General features: G+C 40.7%; 1 protein-coding gene across 6 annotated transcripts in view; it reads left to right on the top strand.

The window, feature by feature from the left end:
* The first annotated feature begins 14583 nt into the window (after positions 1-14583).
* Positions 14584-21765, top strand: part of LOC147010503 (clathrin coat assembly protein AP180-like) — a 73617-nt gene continuing 66435 nt past the window's right edge. For 3 of the 6 annotated variants that reach the window (XM_085859414.1, XM_085859413.1, XM_085859412.1), the window contains exon 1: positions 14585-14867. In XM_085859414.1, coding sequence (XP_085715540.1) covers positions 14738-14867 — 130 coding nt within the window. In that variant the 5' untranslated portion in view covers positions 14585-14737. Of the gene's footprint in view, positions 14868-21765 lie in introns of all 6 variants that reach the window. The other 3 variants (XM_085859410.1, XM_085859411.1, XM_085859415.1) reach the window with 2 other exon arrangements.

The raw sequence follows: 21765 nt of genomic DNA, 5'->3' as shown, positions 1-21765 counted from the left end.
ATGAATTCGAAGTTTAAATCAGCCGATCTGAATGAATCGTACTTTAAATCAGCCGATATGAATGAGTTTGTAGCTTTAAATCAGCCGACCTGGAATGAATCAGTACTTTAAATCAGCCGATAAGAATGAATCGTACTTAAATCAGCCGATATGAAATGAATCAGTAGTTTAAATCAGCCGATCTGAATGAATCGATAGTTTAAATCAAATGATATGAAAATGAATCGTAGTGATGAATCAGCCGATCTGAATGAATCGGAGTTTAAATCAGCCGATCTGAATGAATCTAAGCTTTAAATCAGTCAATCTGAATGAATCGTAGTTTCTTTAAATCAGCCGATCTGAAAGAATCGTAGCTTAAACCAGTCAATCTGAATGAAATCAGCAGTTTAAATCAGTCGATCTGAATGAATCGTAGTTTAAATCAGTCAATCTGGAATGAATCGTAGCTTTAAATCAGCCGATCTGAAAGAATGGGGAGTTTAAATCAGCGATCTGAATGGAATCGTAGTTTAAATCAGCCGATTTGAATGAATCGTAGTTTAAATCAGCCATATGAAATGAATCAGTAGTTTAAATCAGCCGATCTGAATGAATTCGGAGTTGAAATCAGTTGATCTGAATGAATCGTAGTTTAAACTGCCGATCTGAATGAATCGTAAGTTTTAAATCAGCCGATATGAATGAGTTGTAGTTTAAATCAGCCGGATCTGAATGAATCGTGATTTAAATCAGCCGATATGAAATGAATCGTAGCATGAATCAGCCGATCTGAATGAATCGGAGTTTAAATCAGCCGATCTGAATGAATCGTAAGTTTAAATCAGTCAATCTGAATGAATCGTAGCTTTAAATCAGCCGATCTGAAAGAATCGAAGTTTAAATCAGCCGATCTGAATGGAATCGCAGTTTAAATCAGTCGATTCAGCCGAATCGTAGTTTAAATCAGTCAATCTGAATGAATCGTAGTTTAAATCAGCCGATCTGAAAGAATCGGAGTTTAAATCAGCCGATCTGAATGAATCGTAGTTTACATCAGTCGATCTGAATGAATCGAAGTTTAAATCAGCCGATATTAATGAATCGTAGTTTAAATCAGCTGATCTGAATGAATCGTAGTTTAAATCAGTCAATCTGAATGAATCGTAGTTTAAATCAGCCGATCTGAAAGAATCGGAGTTTAAATCAGCCGATCTGAATGAATCGTAGTTTACATCAGTCGATCTGAATGAATCGAAGTTTAAATCAGTCAATCTGAATGAATCGTAGTTTAAATCAGCCGATCTGAAAGAATCGAGTTTAAATCAGCTGATCTGAAATGAATCGTAGTTTAACCAGCTGATCTGAAAGAATGAAAGCTAAACCCAGCCGATATTAAATGAATCAGTAGTTTAAATCAGCCGATCTGAATGAATCGAAGTTTAAATCAGCCGATATGAAATGAATCGTAGTTTAAATCAATGCCGATCTGGAATGAATCGTAGTTTAAATCAGTTGATCTGAAATGAATCAGAGTTTAAATCAGCCGATATTAATGAATCAGAAGCTAAATCAGCTGATATGAATGAATCGTAGTTTTAAATCAGTCGAATTGAGTGAATCAGAAGCCAAACTAATGCCTCATATGAAATGAATCGTAGTTTAAATCAGCCGATCTGAATGAATCGTACTTTAAATCAGCCGATCTGAATGAATTCATAGTTTAAATCAGCCGATCTGAATGAATCGTAGTTTAAATCAGCCGATCTGAATGAATCATAGTTTAAATCAGCCGATATGAATGAATCGTAGTTTAAATCAGCCGATCTGAATGAATCGTAGTTTAAATCAGCCGATCTGAATGAATCGTAGTTTAAATCAGCCGATATGAATGAACGCCGATCTGAATGAATTTTAAATCAGCTGATCTGAATGAATCAAAATCAGGATCTGAATGAATCGAAGTAGTTTAAATCAGCCGATCTGAATGAATCGAGGAATGAATCGTAGTTTAAATCAGCTGATCTGAATGAATCGTAGTTTAAATCAGCCGATCTGAATGAATCGTTTAAATCATCTGAATGAATCGTAGTTTAAATCAGCCGATCTGAATGAATCGAAGTTTAAATCAGCCGATCTGAATGAATCGTAGTTTAAATCAGTCGATCTGAATGAATCGTAGTTTAAATCAGTCAATCTGAATGAATCGGAGTTTAAATCAGCCCGATCTGAAAGAATCTAAGTTTAAATCAGTCAATCTGAATGAATCGTAGTTTACATCAGTCGATCTGAAAGAATCGAAGTTTAAATCAGCCGATCTGAATGAATCGCAGTTTAAATCAGCTCGATCTGAATGAATCGTAGTTTAAATCAGTCAATCTGAATGAATCGTAGTTTAAATCAGCCGATCTGAATGAATCGAGTTTAAATCAGCCGATATGAAATAATCGTAGTTTAAATCAGCCGATCTGAATGAATCGAAGTTTAAATCAGCTGATCTGAATGAATCGTAGTTTAAATCAGCCGATATGAATGAATCGTAGTTTAAATCAGCCGATCTGAATGAATCATAGTTTAAATCAGCCGATATGAAATAATCGTAGTTTAAATCAGCCGATCTGAATGAATCGTACTTTAAATCAGCCGATCTGAATGAATCCTACTTTAAATCAGCCGATCTGAATGAATCATAGTTTAAATCAGCCGATCTGAATGAATGAACGTAAGTTTAAATCAGCCGATCTGAGTCAGCCGATCTGAATGAATCGTAGTTTAAATCAGCCGATCGATCTGAATGAACCGAAGTTTACATCAGCCGATATGAAATAATCGTAGTTTAAATCAGCCGATCTGAATGAATCGAAGTTTACATCAGCCGATATGAAATAATCGTAGTTTAAATCAGCCGATCTGAATGAATCGAAGTTTACATCAGCCGATATGAAATAATCGGAGTTTAAATCAGCCGATATTAATGAATCGTAGTTTAAATCAGCCGATCTGAATGAATCGAAGTTTAAATCAGCCGATCTGAATGAATCGTAGTTTAAATCAGCCGATCTGAATGAATCGTAGTTTAAATCAGCCGATCTGAATGAATCCTACTTTAAATCAGCCGATCTGAATGAATCATAGTTTAAATCAGCCGATCTGAATGAATCGTACTTTAAATCAGCCAATCTGAATGAATCATAGTTTAAATCAGCCGATATGAATGATTCGAAGTTTAAATCAGCCGATCTGAATGAATCATAGTTTAAATCAGCCGATCTGAATGAATCGTAGTTTAAATCAGCCGATCTGAATGAATCATAGTTTAAATCAGCCGATATGAATGAAAATCAGCCGATATGAATGAATCGTGATATGAATGAATCAGCAAATTTAAATCTATGAATCGTAGTTTAAATCAGCCGATCTGAATGAATGATAGTGTTGAATGAAATCAGCGAAGTTTACATCAGCCGATATGAAATAATCGTAGTTTAAATCAGAATTCAGCCGATATGAAATAATCTAAATCAGCCGATCTGAATGAATCGAAGTTTAAATCAGCCGATATGAAATAATCGTAGTTTAAATCAGCCGATCTGAATGAATCGTAGTTTAAAGCAGCCGATCTGAATGAATCGTTTAAATCAGCCGATCTGAATGAATCGTAGTTTAAATCAGCCGATCTGAATGAATCGTACTTTAAATCAGCCGATCTGAATGAATCATAGTTTAAATCAGCCGATATGAACGGATCTGAATGAATCATAGTTTAAATCAGCCGATCTGAATGAATCGTAGTTTAAATCAGCCGATCTGAATGAATCGGAAGTTTAAATCAGCCGATTTAATGAATCGTAGTTTAAATCAGCCGATCTGAATGAATCGAGTTTAAATCAGCCGATATGAATGAATCAAGTTTAAATCAGCCGATATTAATGAATCGTAGTTTAAATCAGCCGATCTGAATGAATCGAAGTTTAAATCAGCCGATATGAATGATTCGAAGTTTAAATCAGCCGATCTGAATGAATCATAGTTTAAATCAGCCGATCTGAATGAATCGTAGTTTAAATCAGCCGATCTGAATGAATCGTAGTTTAAATCAGCCGATCTGAATGAATCATAGTTTAAATCAGCCGATATGAATGATTCGTAGTTTAAATCAGCCGATCTGAATGAATCGTAGTTTAAATCAGCCGATCTGAATGAATCGTAGTTTAAATCAGCCGATCTGAATGAATCGTAGTTTAAATCAGCCGATATGAATGAATCGTAGTTTAAATCAGCCGATCTGAAATAATCGTAGTTTAAATCAGCCGATCTGAATGAATCGTACTTTAAATCAGCCGATCTGAATGAATCCTACTTTAAATCAGCCGATCTGAATGAATCATAGTTTAAATCAGCCGATCTGAATGAATCGTACTTTAAATCAGCCAATCTGAATGAATCATAGTTTAAATCAGCCGATATGAATGATTCGAAGTTTAAATCAGCCGATCTGAATGAATCATAGTTTAAATCAGCCGATATGAATGATTCGTAGTTTAAATCAGCCGATCTGAATGAATCGTACTTTAAATCAGCCGATATGAATGAATCGTAGTTTAAATCAGCCGGTCTGAATGAATCGTAGTTTAAATCAGCTGATCTGAATGAATCGTACTTTAAATCAGCCGATATGAATGAATCGTAGTTTAAATCAGCCGATCTGAATGAATCGTAGTTTAAATCAGCCGATATGAAATAATCGTAGTTTAAATCAGCCGATCTGAATGAATCGTAGTTTAAATCAGCCGATCTGAATGAATCGAAGTTTACATCAGCCGATATGAAATAATCGTAGTTTAAATCAGCCGATCTGAATGAATCGAAGTTTAAATCAGCCGATCTGAATGAATCGAAGTTTACATCAGCCGATATGAAATAATCGTAGTTTAAATCAGCCGATCTGAATGAATCGAAGTTTAAATCAGCCGATATGAAATAATCGGAGTTTAAATCAGCCGATATTAATGAATCGTAGTTTAAATCAGCCGATCTGAATGAATCAAAGTTTAAATCAGCCGATATGAAATAATCGGAGTTTAAATCAGCCGATATGAAATAATCGGAGTTTAAATCAGCCGATATTAATGAATCGTAGTTTAAATCAGCCGATCTGAATGAATCGAAGTTTAAATCAGCCGATCTGAATGAATCGTAGTTTAAATCAGCCGATCTGAATGAATCCTACTTTAAATCAGCCAATCTGAATGAATCGTAGTTTAAATCAGCCGATCTGAATGAATCATAGTTTAAATCAGCCGATATGAATGATTCGTAGTTTAAATCAGCCGATCTGAATGAATCGTAGTTTAAATCAGCCGATCTGAATGAATCGAAGTTTAAATCAGCCGATCTGAATGAATCGTAGTTTAAATCAGCCGATCTGAATGAATCGAAGTTTACATCAGCCGATATAAAATAATCGTAGTTTAAATCAGCCGATCTGAATGAATCGAAGTTTAAATCAGCCGATCTGAATGAATCGTAGTTTAAATCAGCCGATCTGAATGAATCGAAGTTTAAATCAGCCGATCTGAATGAATCGTAGTTTAAATCAGCCGATCTGAATGAATCGAAGTTTACATCAGCCGATATAAAATAATCGTAGTTTAAATCAGCCGATCTGAATGAATCGAAGTTTAAATCAGCCGATCTGAATGAATCGTAGTTTAAATCAGCCAATCTGAATGCATCGAAGTTTACATCAGCCGATATGAAATAATCATAGTTTAAATCAGCCGATCTGAAAGAATTGAAGTTTAAATCAGCCGATATTAATGAATCGTAGTTTAAATCAGCCGATATGAATGAATCGAGTTTAAATCAGCCGATATGAAATAATCATAGTTTAAATCAGCCGATCTGAAAGAATTGAAGTTTAAATCAGCCGATATTAATGAATCGTAGTTTAAATCAGCCGATCTGAATGAATCGAGTTTAAATCAGCCGATATGAATGAATCGTAGTTTAAATCAGCCGATCTGAATGAATCGTAGTTTAAATCAGCCGATCTGAATGAATCGTACTTTAAATCAGCCGATATGAATGAATCGTAGTTTAAATCAGCCGATCTGAGTGAATCGTAGTTTAAATCAGCCGATATGAAATAATCGTAGTTTAAATCAGCCGATCTGAATTAATCGTACTTTAAATCAGCCGATCTGAATGAATCGTAGTTTAAATCAGCCGATCTGAATGAATCGAAGTTTACATCAGCCGATATGAAATAATCGTAGTTTAAATCAGCCGATCTGAATGAATCGAAGTTTACATCAGCCGATATGAAATAATCGTAGTTTAAATCAGCCGATCTGAATGAATCGAAGTTTACATCAGCCGATATGAAATAATCGTAGTTTAAATCAGCCGATCTGAATGAATCGAAGTTTACATCAGCCGATATGAAATAATCGGAGTTTAAATCAGCCGATATTGATGAATCGTAGTTTAAATCAGCCGATCTGAATGAATCGAAGTTTAAATCAGCCGATCTGAATGAATCGTAGTTTAAATCAGCCGATCTGAATGAATCGTAGTTTAAATCAGCCGATCTGAATGAATCCTACTTTAAATCAGCCGATCTGAATGAATCATAGTTTAAATCAGCCGATCTGAATGAATCGTACTTTAAATCAGCCAATCTGAATGAATCATAGTTTAAATCAGCTGATATGAATGATTCGAAGTTTAAATCAGCCGATCTGAATGAATCATAGTTTAAATCAGCCGATCTGAATGAATCGTAGTTTAAATCAGCCGATCTGAATGAATCATAGTTTAAATCAGCCGATATGAATGATTCGTAGTGTAAATCAGCCGATATGAATGAATCGTACTTTAAATCAGCCGATATGAATGAATCGTAGTTTAAATCAGCCGGTCTGAATGAATCGTAGTTTAAATCAGCTGATCTGAATGAATCGTACTTTAAATCAGCCGATATGAATGAATCGTAGTTTAAATCAGCCGATCTGAATGAATCGTAGTTTAAATCAGCCGATATGAAATAATCGTAGTTTAAATCAGCCGATCTGAATGAATCGTAGTTTAAATCAGCCGATCTGAATGAATCGAAGTTTACATCAGCCGATCTGAATGAATCGTAGTTTACATCAGTCGATCTGAATGAATCGTAGTTCAAATCAGTCAATCTGAATGAATCGTAGTTTAAATCAGCCGATCTGAAAGAATCGGAGTTTAAATCAGCCGATCTGAAAGAATCGAAGTTTAAATCAGCCGATATGAAATAATCGTAGTTTAAATCAGCCGATATTAATAAATCGTAGTTTAAATCAGCTGATCTGAATGAATCGTAGTTTAAATCAGCTGATCTGAATGAATCGAAGTTTAAATCAGCTGATCTGAATGAATCGTAGTTTAAATCAGCCGATCTGAATGAATCGTACTTTAAATCAGCCGATATGAATGAATTGTAGTTTAAATCAGCCGATCTGAATGAATCGTACTTTAAATCAGCCGATAAGAATGAATCGTACTTTAAATCAACCGATATGAATGAATCGTAGTTTAAATCAGCCGATCTGAATGAATCATAGTTTAAATCAGCCGATATGAAGTAATCGTAGCATGAATCAGCCGATCTGAATGAATCATAGTTTAAATCAGCCGATATGAAATAATCGTAGCATGAATCAGCCGATCTGAATGAATCGGAGTTTAAATCAGCCGATCTGAATAAATCGTAGTTTAAATCAGTCAATCTGAATGAATCGTAGTTTAAATCAGCCGATCTGAAAGAATCGAAGTTTAAATCAGCCGATCTGAATGAATCGCAGTTTAAATCAGTCGATCTGAATGAATCGTAGTTTAAATCAGTCAATCTGAATGAATCGTAGTTTAAATCAGCCGATCTGAAAGAATCGGAGTTTAAATGAGCCGATCTGAATGAATCGAAGTTTAAATCAGCCGATCTGAATGAATCGTAGTTTACATCAGTTGATCTGAATGAATCATAGTTTAAATCAGTCAATCTGAATGAATCGTAGTTTAAATCAGCCGATCTGAAAGAATCGGAGTTTAAATCAGCCGATCTGAAAGAATCGAAGTTTAAATCAGCCGATCTGAATGAATCGTAGTTTAAATCAGTCGATCTGAATGAATCGAAGTTTAAATCAGCCGATATTAATGAATCGTAGTTTAAATCAGCTGATCTGAATGAATCGAAGTTTAAATCAGCTGATCTGAATGAATCGTATTTTAAATCAGCCGATTTGAATGAATCGTAGTTTAAATCAGCCGATATGAAATAATCGTAGTTTAAATCAGCCGATCTGAATGAATCGAAGTTTAAATCAGCTGATCTGAATGAATCGTAGTTTAAATCAGCCGATCTGAATGAATCGTACTTTAAATCAGCCGATATGAATGAGTTGTAGTTTAAATCAGCCGATCTGAATGAATCGTACTTTAAATCAGCCGATAAGAATGAATCGTACTTTAAATCAGCCGATATGAATGAATCGTAGTTTAAATCAGCCGATCTGAATGAATCATAGTTTAAATCAGCCGATATGAAATAATCGTAGCATGAATCAGCCGATCTGAATGAATCGGAGTTTAAATCAGCCGATCTGAATAAATCGTAGTTTAAATCAGTCAATCTGAATGAATCGTAGTTTAAATCAGCCGATCTGAAAGAATCGAAGTTTAAATCAGCCGATCTGAATGAATCGCAGTTTAAATCAGTCGATGTGAATGAATCGTAGTTTAAATCAGTCAATCTGAATGAATCGTAGTTTAAATCAGCCGATCTGAAAGAATCGGAGTTTAAATGAGCCGATCTGAATGAATCGAAGTTTAAATCAGCCGATCTGAATGAATCGTAGTTTACATCAGTTGATCTGAATGAATCATAGTTTAAATCAGTCAATCTGAATGAATCGTAGTTTAAATCAGCCGATCTGAAAGAATCGGAGTTTAAATCAGCCGATCTGAAAGAATCGAAGTTTAAATCAGCCGATCTGAATGAATCGTAGTTTAAATCAGTCGATCTGAATGAATCGAAGTTTAAATCAGCCGATATTAATGAATCGTAGTTTAAATCAGCTGATCTGAATGAATCGAAGTTTACATCAGCTGATCTGAATGAATCGTAGTTTAAATCAGCCGATTTGAATGAATCGTAGTTTAAATCAGCCGATATGAAATAATCGTAGTTTAAATCAGCCGATCTGAATGAATCGAAGTTTAAATCAGCTGATCTGAATGAATCGTAGTTTAAATCAGCCGATCTGAATGAATCGTACTTTAAATCAGCCGATATGAATGAGTTGTAGTTTAAATCAGCCGATCTGAATGAATCGTACTTTAAATCAGCCGATAAGAATGAATCGTACTTTAAATCAGCCGATATGAATGAATCGTAGTTTAAATCAGCCGATCTGAATGAATCATAGTTTAAATCAGCCGATATGAAATAATCGTAGCATGAATCAGCCGATCTGAATGAATCGGAGTTTAAATCAGCCGATCTGAATGAATCTAAGTTTAAATCAGTCAATCTGAATGAATCGTAGTTTAAATCAGCCGATCTGAAAGAATCGAAGTTTAAATCAGCCGATCTGAATGAATCGCAGTTTAAATCAGTCGATCTGAATGAATCGTAGTTTAAATCAGTCAATCTGAATGAATCGTAGTTTAAATCAGCCGATCTGAAAGAATGGGAGTTTAAATGAGCCGATCTGAATGAATCGAAGTTTAAATCAGCCGATCTGAATGAATCGTAGTTTACATCAGTCGATCTGAATGAATCATAGTTTAAATCAGTCAATCTGAATGAATCGTAGTTTAAATCAGCCGATCTGAAAGAATCGGAGTTTAAATCAGCCGATCTGAAAGAATCGGAGTTTAAATGAGCCGATCTGAATGAATCGAAGTTTAAATCAGCCGATCTGAATGAATCGTAGTTTACATCAGTCGATCTGAATGAATCATAGTTTAAATCAGTCAATCTGAATGAATCGTAGTTTAAATCAGCCGATCTGAAAGAATCGGAGTTTAAATCAGCCGATCTGAAAGAATCGAAGTTTAAATCAGCCGATCTGAATGAATCGTAGTTTAAATCAGTCGATCTGAATGAATCGAAGTTTAAATCAGCCGATATTAATGAATCGTAGTTTAAATCAGCTGATCTGAATGAATCGAAGTTTAAATCAGCTGATCTGAATGAATCGTAGTTTAAATCAGCCGATTTGAATGAATCGTAGTTTAAATCAGCCGATATGAAATAATCGTAGTTTAAATCAGCCGATCTGAATGAATCGAAGTTTAAATCAGCTGATCTGAATGAATCATAGTTTAAATCAGCCGATCTGAATGAATCGTACTTTAAATCAGCCGATATGAATGAGTTGTAGTTTAAATCAGCCGATCTGAATGAATCGTACTTTAAATCAGCCGATAAGAATGAATCGTACTTTAAATCAGCCGATATGAATGAATCGTAGTTTAAATCAGCCGATCTGAATGAATCATAGTTTAAATCAGCCGATATGAAATAATCGTAGCATGAATCAGCCGATCTGAATGAATCGGAGTTTAAATCAGCCGATCTGAATGAATCTAAGTTTAAATCAGTCAATCTGAATGAATCGTAGTTTAAATCAGCCGATCTGAAAGAATCGAAGTTTAAATCAGCCGATCTGAATGAATCGCAGTTTAAATCAGTCGATCTGAATGAATCGTAGTTTAAATCAGTCAATCTGAATGAATCGTAGTTTAAATCAGCCGATCTGAAAGAATCGGAGTTTAAATGAGCCGATCTGAATGAATCGAAGTTTAAATCAGCCGATCTGAATGAATCGTAGTTTACATCAGTCGATCTGAATGAATCATAGTTTAAATCAGTCAATCTGAATGAATCGTAGTTTAAATTAGCCGATCTGAAAGAATCGGAGTTTAAATCAGCCGATCTGAAAGAATCGAAGTTTAAATCAGCCGATCTGAATGAATCGTAGTTTAAATCAGTCGATCTGAATGAATCGAAGTTTAAATCAGCCGATATTAATGAATCGTAGTTTAAATCAGCTGATCTGAATGAATCGAAGTTTAAATCAGCTGATCTGAATGAATCGTAGTTTAAATCAGCCGATCTGAAAGAATTGAAGTTTAAATCAGCCGATATTAATGAATCGTAGTTTAAATCAGCCGATCTGAATGAATCGAGTTTAAATCAGCCGATATGAATGAATCGTAGTTTAAATCAGCCGATCTGAATGAATCGTAGTTTAAATCAGCCGATCTGAATGAATCGTACTTTAAATCAGCCGATATGAATGAATCGTAGTTTAAATCAGCCGATCTGAGTGAATCGTAGTTTAAATCAGCCGATATGAAATAATCGTAGTTTAAATCAGCCGATCTGAATGAATCGTACTTTAAATCAGCCGATCTGAATGAATCGTAGTTTAAATCAGCCGATCTGAATGAATCGAAGTTTACATCAGCCGATATGAAATAATCGTAGTTTAAATCAGCCGATCTGAATGAATCGAAGTTTACATCAGCCGATATGAAATAATCGTAGTTTAAATCAGCCGATCTGAATGAATCGAAGTTTACATCAGCCGATATGAAATAATCGTAGTTTAAATCAGCCGATCTGAATGAATCGAAGTTTACATCAGCCGATATGAAATAATCGGAGTTTAAATCAGCCGATATTAATGAATCGTAGTTTAAATCAGCCGATCTGAATGAATCGAAGTTTAAATCAGCCGATCTGAATGAATCGTAGTTTAAATCAGCCGATCTGAATGAATCGTAGTTTAAATCAGCCGATCTGAATGAATCCTACTTTAAATCAGCCGATCTGAATGAATCATAGTTTAAATCAGCCGATCTGAATGAATCGTACTTTAAATCAGCCAATCTGAATGAATCATAGTTTAAATCAGCCGATATGAATGATTCGAAGTTTAAATCAGCCGATCTGAATGAATCGTACTTTAAATCAGCCAATCTGAATGAATCATAGTTTAAATCAGCCGATATGAATGATTCGAAGTTTAAATCAGCCGATCTGAATGAATCATAGTTTAAATCAGCCGATCTGAATGAATCGTAGTTTAAATCAGCCGATCTGAATGAATCATAGTTTAAATCAGCCGATATGAATGATTCGTAGTTTAAATCAGCCGATATGAATGAATCGTACTTTAAATCAGCCGATATGAATGAATCGTAGTTTAAATCAGCCGGTCTGAATGAATCGTAGTTTAAATCAGCTGATCTGAATGAATCGTACTTTAAATCAGCCGATATGAATGAATCGTAGTTTAAATCAGCCGATCTGAATGAATCGTAGTTTAAATCAGCCGATATGAAATAATCGTAGTTTAAATCAGCCGATCTGAATGAATCGTAGTTTAAATCAGCCGATCTGAATGAATCGAAGTTTACATCAGCCGATATGAAATAATCGTAGTTTAAATCAGCCGATCTGAATGAATCGAAGTTTACATCAGCCGATATGAAATAATCGTAGTTTAAATCAGCCGATCTGAATGAATCGAAGTTTAAATCAGCCGATATGAAATAATCGGAGTTTAAATCAGCCGATATTAATGAATCGTAGTTTAAATCAGCCGATCTGAATGAATCGAAGTTTAAATCAGCCGATATGAAATAATCGTAGTTTAAATCAGCCGATATTAATGAATCGTAGTTTAAATCAGCCGATCTGAATGAATCGAAGTTTAAATCAGCCGATCTGAATGAATCGTAGTTTAAATCAGCCGATCTGAATGAATTGTACTTTAAATCAGCCAATCTGAATGAATCATAGTTTAAATCAGCCGATATGAATGAGTCGAAGTTTAAATCAGCCGATCTGAATGAATCATAGTTTAAATCAGCCGATCTGAATGAATCGTAGTTTAAATCAGCCGATCTGAATGAATCGTAGTTTAAATCAGCCGATCTGAATGAATCATAGTTTATATCAGCCGATATGAATGATTCGTAGTTTAAATCAGCCGATCTGAATGAATCGTAGTTTAAATCAGCCGATCTGAATGAATCGTAGTTTAAATCAGCCGATCGGTATGAATCGTAGTTTGAATCAACCGATCTGAAAGAATCGAAGTTTAAATCAGCCGATCTGAATGAATCGTAGTTTAAATCAGCCGATCTGAATGAATCCTACTTTAAATCAGCCGATCTGAATGAATCATAGTTTAAATCAGCCGATCTGAATGAATCGTACTTTAAATCAGCCAATCTGAATGAATCATAGTTTAAATCAGCCGATATGAATGATTCGAAGTTTAAATCAGCCGATCTGAATGAATCATAGTTTAAATCAGCCGATCTGAATGAATCGTAGTTTAAATCAGCCGATCTGAATGAATCATAGTTTAAATCAGCCGATATGAATGATTCGTAGTTTAAATTAGCCGATATGAATGAATCGTACTTTAAATCAGCTGATATGAATGAATCGTAGTTTAAATCAGCCGGTCTGAATGAATCGTAGTTTAAATCAGCTGATCTGAATGAATCGTACTTTAAATCAGCCGATATGAATGAATCGTAGTTTAAATCAGCCGATCTGAATGAATCGTAGTTTAAATCAGCCGATATGAAATAATCGTAGTTTAAATCAGCCGATCTGAATGAATCGTAGTTTAAATCAGCCGATCTGAATGAATCGAAGTTTACATCAGCCGATATGAAATAATCGTAGTTTAAATCAGCCGATCTGAATGAATCGAAGTTTACATCAGCCGATATGAAATAATCGTAGTTTAAATCAGCCGATCTGAATGAATGGAAGTTTAAATCAGCCGATATGAAATAATCGTAGTTTAAATCAGCCGATCTGAATGAATGGAAGTTTAAATCAGCCGATATGAAATAATCGTAGTTTAAATCAGCCGATATTAATGAATCGTAGTTTAAATCAGCCGATCTGAATGAATCGAAGTTTAAATCAGCCGATCTGAATGAATCATAGTTTAAATCAGCCGATCTGAATGAATCGTACTTTAAATCAGCCAATCTGAATGAATCATAGTTTAAATCAGCCGATATGAATGATTCGAAGTTTAAATCAGCCGATCTGAATGAATCATAGTTTAAATCAGCCGATCTGAATGAATCGTAGTTTAAATCAGCCGATCTGAATGAATCGTAGTTTAAATCAGCCGATCTGAATGAATCATAGTTTAAATCAGCCGATATGAATGATTCGTAGTTTAAATCAGCCGATCTGAATGAATCGTAGTTTAAATCAGCCGATCTGAATGAATCGTAGTTTAAATCAGCCGATCGGTATGAATCGTAGTTTGAATCAACCGATCTGAAAGAATCGAAGTTTAAATCAGCCGATCTGAATGAATCGTAGTTTAAATCAGCCGATGTGAAAGAATCGTAGTTTAAATCAGCCGATCTGAATGAATCGTAGTTTTTTCAACGAACCCGAATGAATCACAAACGTTTCTCGTCGCGAGTGCTGAAAAAGACAGCTCCAAGCTCCGCCCATTGATGTGACGCGTCACGGTCTTGGCTCGGGGGAACATATTAAGAAGAAGAAGAAGAAGAAGAAGAACAACGAGTAACGGAGGGAGGACACAGCTCGTCGGTTTGGGTTTGGGTTCGGTATTCAGGGAGGGGGGTTTGTGGAAAAGGTTCGAGATTTTTTTTTGTAGGGGAGGGGGGTGAACGGTCTTTGGGGTTGTTTTTGTTGTCCTTCGGCATGTCGGGACAAACGCTCACGGACCGCATCGCCGCGGCACAGTACCACGTCGTGGGGTCATCCATGGCCAAGTCCGTGTGCAAAGCAACGACTCACGAGGTCATGGCGCCCAAGAAAAAACACCTCGACTGTAAGTCTCTCCACGTTATTATATTTAATGAACAACATTTTGCCGATCGTCGTCGGAAGCGAAACAATGTTGAACTTGTTCGTGTGTTTCGTGTTCTGCTGATGTGATGTTTGTGTGAATTATGCAATGGAGTGATTTATTTATTTTATTTTATTTTATTTTATTTTATTTTAAAGAATTTTGCACGAATCGGTAAGAGGAGAGATTCCGCATCTTTGGGCGATATGCGGGGGCGTCTGATCAGACAGGGGCGAGGAGACTGCCGGGAGGGGGTTGGGGAAAGGGTGTTTGTTTTGTGGAGAAATGTCAGAATTAAAGGTGTGTGAAGGCGATGAGAGAAGTGCATTTTGCCCAGGCTGCGTTTAAATGAACCAAGGGATAATTATAATTTTATCTCGAGGTTGGTGTTGGAGGGGATGTGCCGAGTGTCTCCCTTTTGCTGCGTTGAAGTGGTGGTGTGTTTGCACACAACCACCACCCACCATTGTCAAAGGCCTCCATCACGGTCCTGCACCGTTGCCACCCACCCCTCGTCACGGTCCTCCACCACCACCACCGCTGTCTTCTCCCTCACCGCCGCCACCGCCTCCTCCCTCCATCTCCACCCGCCATCTCCATCTCCTCCCCGCCGTCTCCGTCTACCCCCCTCCGTCCCCTCCCTCCGTCTCCTCCCTCGCCGCCGCCATCTCCTCCCTCCGCCTCCTCCCTCGCTGCCACTGCCGCCTCCTCCCTCTGTACCCTCGCTCGCCGACACCGCCGTCTCCTCCATCCCCTTCCTCCCTCCCTCCATCTCTTCCCTCGCCGCCACCGTCTCTTCCCTCCGTCTCCTCCACCGCTACCGCCACCTCCTCCCTCCGTCTCCTCCCTCGCCCCTTGCCCCTCCTCCCTCCACCACCTGCCACCTCCTCCCTCCACCACCTGCCACCTCCTCCCTCCACCACCTGCCACCTCCTCCCTCCACCACCTGCCACCTCCTCCCTCCACCACCTGCCACCTCCTCCCTCCACCACCTGCCACCTCCTCCCTCCACCACCTGCCACCTCCTCCCTCCACCACCTGCCACCTCCTCCCTCCACCACCTGCCACCTCCTCCCTCCACCACCTGCCACCTCCTCCCTCCACCACCTACCACCTCCTCCCTCCACCACCTACCACCTCCTCCCTCCACCACCTACCACCTCCTCCCTCCACCACCTACCACCTCCTCCCTCCACCACCTACCACCTCCTCCCTCCACCACCTACCACCTCCTCCCTCCACCACCTACCACCTCCTCCCTCCACCACCTACCACCTCCTCCCTCCACCACCTACCACCTCCTCCCTCCACCACCTACCACCTCCTCCCTCCACCACCTACCACCTCCTCCCTCCACCACCTACCACCTCCTCCCTCCACCACCTCCCTCCCCACCTCCTCCCTCCACCACCTACCACCTCCTCCCTCCACCACCTACCACCTCCTCCCTCTCCACCTCCTCCCTCCCTCTCCACCACACATTATAAACAAATTTGCTCCAAGGTGTGCACCTGTCCCACGTGAACATCCATCGTTGACCTTATGTAGAAATGTAGTATCATGCAGAAAGAAAAGTTTTATGTCTGCAGGTTGTACTGGGTCTTTCTGGAATCTAGATTTTTTTTTTCCATTCTCTTATTGTGTATTGTTTGAGCCTGGTGTTAGCTTAGTGGTTAGGGTTGGGGCTTGGGATCCCAGGGTCCTGAGTTCAAGCCCCGTTGGCTGCTGAATTAACACCAGGGGGTTGTTTCAGCCTGTCATCCTTCCAAGGTCGGCGAAATGAGTACCAGTGTACTGGTCCCGGTGTATGCCCCGGTTAGAATAGGTGTACCATATCCCTGTGTGTCGTAAGAGGCAACCAGGGTTGGCGTCAGGAAGGGCATCCGGCCATAAAACATTGCCTCAAGAAAAAGCCCAACCCCTGCACAGCAGGGAAAAATGGCTGTAAAAACGGTCATTTTATTTCATTGTGTATTGTTTCACGTGTTGCATTCATTCCCACCATTTCACAACAGTCAGTGAGACGCTGCCATTTCTGATCTTCGCAGAAATTAAATGATGATACAGTCAAAGCTCGTTACTATGCCACCCGTCGGGACCGAGCAAAAGTGGCATAGTAGCGAGAGTGGCATAGTAACGAGATTTTGTAAAAATGGCCTTATTTTCTCAAGTTACAATTAATTTCGGTGCTACAAGCGCGCTGGGCTTCCTCGAACGGAACGATTTCCTCCTCGACAGTTACCTCGTCATCTTCGCTTTCCACCGGCTCCTCACTGCACAGAATCTCCTCCAGCATGAAATACCCGCCAGTCGCGAGGCGCTCGTCGGCTTCGAGAAAGTCAGACAGCTCGATCTCCTCGTTCTCGTGCATCTTTTCCTCGGCAGGCAGAGCTTCCCAGATGTCGGGCAGCTCCGCATCCTGTGGCTCAGTTTGGATCTCCTCTTCGATGAACTTGGCCTTCGCGAAACAGTTCCTGATCGTCGACTTGCCGACCTGCTCCCAAGCACGCCGGGCAACGTGTAGAGCGTCGAGCAACGTGAACTTGAACTCCTTTCCCCCGTCTATGGCCTCAAGCCGGCGGCATAGCAGGAGCTTCTTGTAGTGGCGCTTGAGGTTCTCCATGATTCCCTGATCCATTGGTTGCGAATTGGCTGTCGTGTTGGGTGGGAAGAAGACCAGTTGGATGTTGTTCAGCTCGAGCTCGGGAGGGTGGCCAGAGAAGTTATCGAGACAGACCAGCACTCTGCGTCCCTGCTGGCCGAGTCGTCCGTCCCACGCACGCAACATCTCCTCGAAAAGCTCCGCCGTCATCCACGCCTTCGAGTTCGTCTTGTACTTGACCGGGATCTCTTTGTTCTTGAAGGCACGGGGTTTCTTGGAATTGCCAATCACCAGAAGAGGGAACTTCTCGCTGCCGCTCATGTTTGCCCCAACCAGAAGAGTGATCCTTTGCTTGCTTTTCTTTCCTCCAGTACACCGCTCTCCCTGAAAGCCATGGTCTTGTTCGGAAGCAGCTGCCAGAAGAGTCCAGTCTCGTCCAGGTTGAAGACGTCGTCTGCGGAGAACTGCCCGAGTAAGGGCCGGAGAACCTGTTGTTGCCACTCAAGAAGGGATTGCGAATCCACCGCTCCAGCTTCGCCCTGCACTGTCTTGAACATGATGCCGTGGCGCTTCTTGAAATTGCCCAACCAACCGTCGCTCGCCATGAAGTCTGGGATGTGCATCAGCTCGGCCAGTTTCATCGCCTTCTCCTTGATCAGATCGCCGCTGACAGGCACATTCTGTCCTCTTGATTGCTTCAGCCACATGAGCACTCCCTCATCAAGCTTCGGGTCGTGAGCCTGTGTCAACTTCATGCGCTTCGATGGAAATCCAGCTTTGATTGCAGCCTCGATTGCATCCTTCTTGCTGAGAATGCCCTTCACGGTGGTTCTCTTAACTTCGACGCCCCATTTCTTGCTAATCTCCCTGGCCAACTTGGACTGATTTTGGCTCCTTCTTCACGGCATCGATGATCTCCTTCTTCTCCTTCAGCGTAAAGTCGGTTCGCTTGCGTTTCTGAGCTGACATTATGGGCTGAATTTGAAAAAAAATGATGTCACTGTTGTACGTGTGCCTGCGTGTCTGTGTGTGTGCTCGCGCTTTTTTGTGTCTCGTTGTGCGTGTTGTGATTGGCTTGTTGTGGCTGGCATCGGGGAGAAGAATCGCATGTTTTGACACAGTCTGACTATGCGTGTACGTATTGAGTTATGTTGTGCGCAGCTGGACTGTAGTTCGTCGCTTCGCCTTTGGACGTGAGTGTGATAATCGAGCACTGCGCAATACAGACTTTTTCACGACTCGTGCCTTTTAACAGTCACACAGTAGTGGCATGGTAGCGAGAGTAGGGGGTGGCATAGTAAATTTATTTTGTATTGAATTTTGTCGGGACCGAGCAAAAGTGGTATAATAGCGAGAGTGGCATAGAAGCGAGGTGGCATAGTAACGAGCTTTGACTGTATCTGTATTCGTGATGTGGCCACCCTTGTGAGCTCGAAGCGGTTGAACACAAGCAGTGTAATGGAACGTAAAGTTTCGGGTTTGCTTGCAAATGTCCAGGAATGTTGCAGCTTGACATTAGAAAGTCCACACTGTTTGGCTGGATGAAAGCCTGTTGAGGTTTTGCACTGAATGCATTTTAATATCTCCGACACTTTGGGGGAAAACTTGTGTTTTGATACGTTGTAGTCACGTAACTGTGACGTCCCGCCATTATTTTACCATTTTGATTAGCAGCACACAGATCGGTTCATGTTTGGTTACTTTGCTAAATTTGCAAGTAGCTCAAATGCTATCGGTGGACTCTGACACTCCAGAATGGTGTGTAATATATATATTGTTGTGGTTGATGAAATTCGCAAACCACCATTCAGGTCCCTTAGGTGAGATATCTCTGTAAGTATATGTGTAGTTAGGCCCAAACCCGTTGTTTAGAGGGAATAAATGTCATTCATTCGGGCTGCGACCCTTCTAGATCGCCGTTTTTCTTTTACTATCTTTATTTTGGACCAGCCGCCATTACTACCATTACTACCACCACCAACCACGTCTCAACAGCCATCACACAACAACCACCAACCGCAATGCCGCTTCACAACCACAGCCACGACCCTTGCCGTCACATCTCGCTCTCGCAACCATCGCATCACCGCCATTCCCGCGCCGCTTGTGGACCCCGATCCTGGACTCGTGCAGGGCGCGCGCCGAGCGGCGGGTGCAAAAACACCAGCCTTTCCGAAGAAATCGGATCAAGAACGATTCACGCCCACTTCTGTTCCGTCCTATCAGCGAGCATGGGGCGATTTGGCCCCGCCTCCAGGTGCGTCGGAGTATAATCGCTATATGCAGATTCGTGGATCAAAAAGCATTCACGCCCACTTTTCCTCTGTCCAATGGGGAGCCAGCCAGAGGTAAAGGGTCGAAGGTGAAGGAGCGAAGCCACGGGGGCTATAAAGGGCCGCGTTCGCTCGCCAAAAAGGCAGTTGAGTTGGGAAGAGTCGGAGCAGTTGAGTTGGAAAGAGTCAGTCAAGGAGAGTTGAGAAGAGAAGAGTCTGAGAAAGCAGTTGGACGGAGCTGTGGAGAGTGGGAGAGTTGGAGAGGTGGCGGCGGCGGCGAAGGCAGTCGAGAGGGCGCTCGTGTCAGAGTCGGGGAGCTGCGGAGAGGGGAGGCCGATAACGCGACCGAGGTCGCGGTGGAGACGCTCGTCGCGGGACCCGAGCCAGCGAGATATCCTCATCCCCCCCGAGCATCAACAACCCCCTCCTGTTTCCCCCCCGCGCTGAGATAGTGTGAGAAGGGGGCCCCGTTCCCACCCCACACCACAGGCAGTGCCAGCGAGGCCCGCGGAGTCGGGGCGCCACCGCCATTTTGCGGCTCATCACCAGACGGGTAGGCTCGACGCGGTCTCGGCCCCAGGCCCGTCTGCCCCCCTCATAGTGGAGGGTGGTCCCTTTTTCTTTTGCTTTGAGTATATGTGTTGTCGGCGCCGTCTGTGAAGTAAAACTGTATAAGTGTTGCCGTGTGCTCGGTAGTCGGTAGTAGATCTGCATTGTGTTTCTCTTTTACATTTGCTTTTTGTGCAGAATTGCCGTGTCACTTTTACATTTGCTTTTGGTGTATAATTGTATATGTGTGCTTTCCGTTTGCCGCGGAATAAATGTGCTTTATGTTGAACTGATTTTCCCGTTTCGCTTCGTCTTTTCCTTTATTGAATCTCCATCTTACTTCACGTAAAGGGTTGGTCGTGGGCTAAATATGCCCAATAATTAATCGAACCGTCGAGGTTGACGATAACACCGCTCGGTTATCCCGATAGTACGGAACGGGTCGCTTAAAGTGGCCCGTGTCCGAAGTCGACCTGCGGCGAGGTGCGATCGCCCGGTCTACCCTCCGTGTGGGTACTTAGGTAGGTCGAATTTGGCGAGCAACCCTATCCCACGCGGGGGGCCGATTGGCACGATCGTGGTGAGGCCGAAAGGCCCACCCGTGACTAGTTCCCGGCGTTAGTCCGAGAGGGTCACGACGGGATTGTCCGTCCGGTGGGCGACGTGCCGCGATTCGAGTTGCGTGGCCGCTCGCACGCCGGCAGGCGCGAATCCGCAACAATATGTATATATCTAATGTGTGTATGTATACAGCACCTCCGCCAGGCTGAACAGTTTATGTTTTGTGTCCCACTGATTTATTTTATTGTCCCATGAAATGCTTTTAATACAAGAGATAATAACAGGACAACACTTGAGCACTCTGCAAAGGAAATACATGAAATTGAAATTCCTGATTTATTGCCTTCACACCCCTCACCTGATTGGTTGTTACAACCATAACCACAACTCTGGCACAGCACTTCAACATTTCACCACTTCAACAACTGCCTAGCAAATTTGTGAAAGTTAGCCATGTTATTTGCATGACATTATGTCAAAAACCCCTCAGATATTGGCTGGGGGTAATTTGTTTGTTACTTACGAAATCTAAAGATTTCGTAAGTATCTTGATGACTTCCGTTTCTGTTTGTTTGTTTGTTTGTTTGTTTGTTTGTTTGTAGGCACGATAACTCGAACGGAAGAACCTACCAATGTCAAATTACACCACGTGATTCAGGAGGGTGATGGCTAGTGCTGATTAGATTTTGGTCAAAATCGGTCAAAGGTCAAGGTCACAGTGAGGTCAAATATTCGATTTTTGATGGTTTGGTACAGATAACTCGAACGGAAGAAGCTACCAATGTCAGATTACACCACGTGATTCAGGAGGGTGATGGCTAGTGCTGATTAGATTTTGGTCAAAATCGGTCAAAGGTCAAGGTCACAGTGAGGTCAAACATAATTCCGTAAATTC

This window comes from Eptatretus burgeri, chromosome 16 (assembly GCF_056783735.1).
Source record: "Eptatretus burgeri isolate ZD-2024b chromosome 16, Ebu_testis_v1, whole genome shotgun sequence".
NCBI classification, from domain to species: Eukaryota; Metazoa; Chordata; class Myxini; order Myxiniformes; family Myxinidae; genus Eptatretus; species Eptatretus burgeri.
The sequence above is the reverse complement of the archived record's forward strand: the minus strand, read 5'-3'. Positions and strand labels throughout refer to the sequence as shown.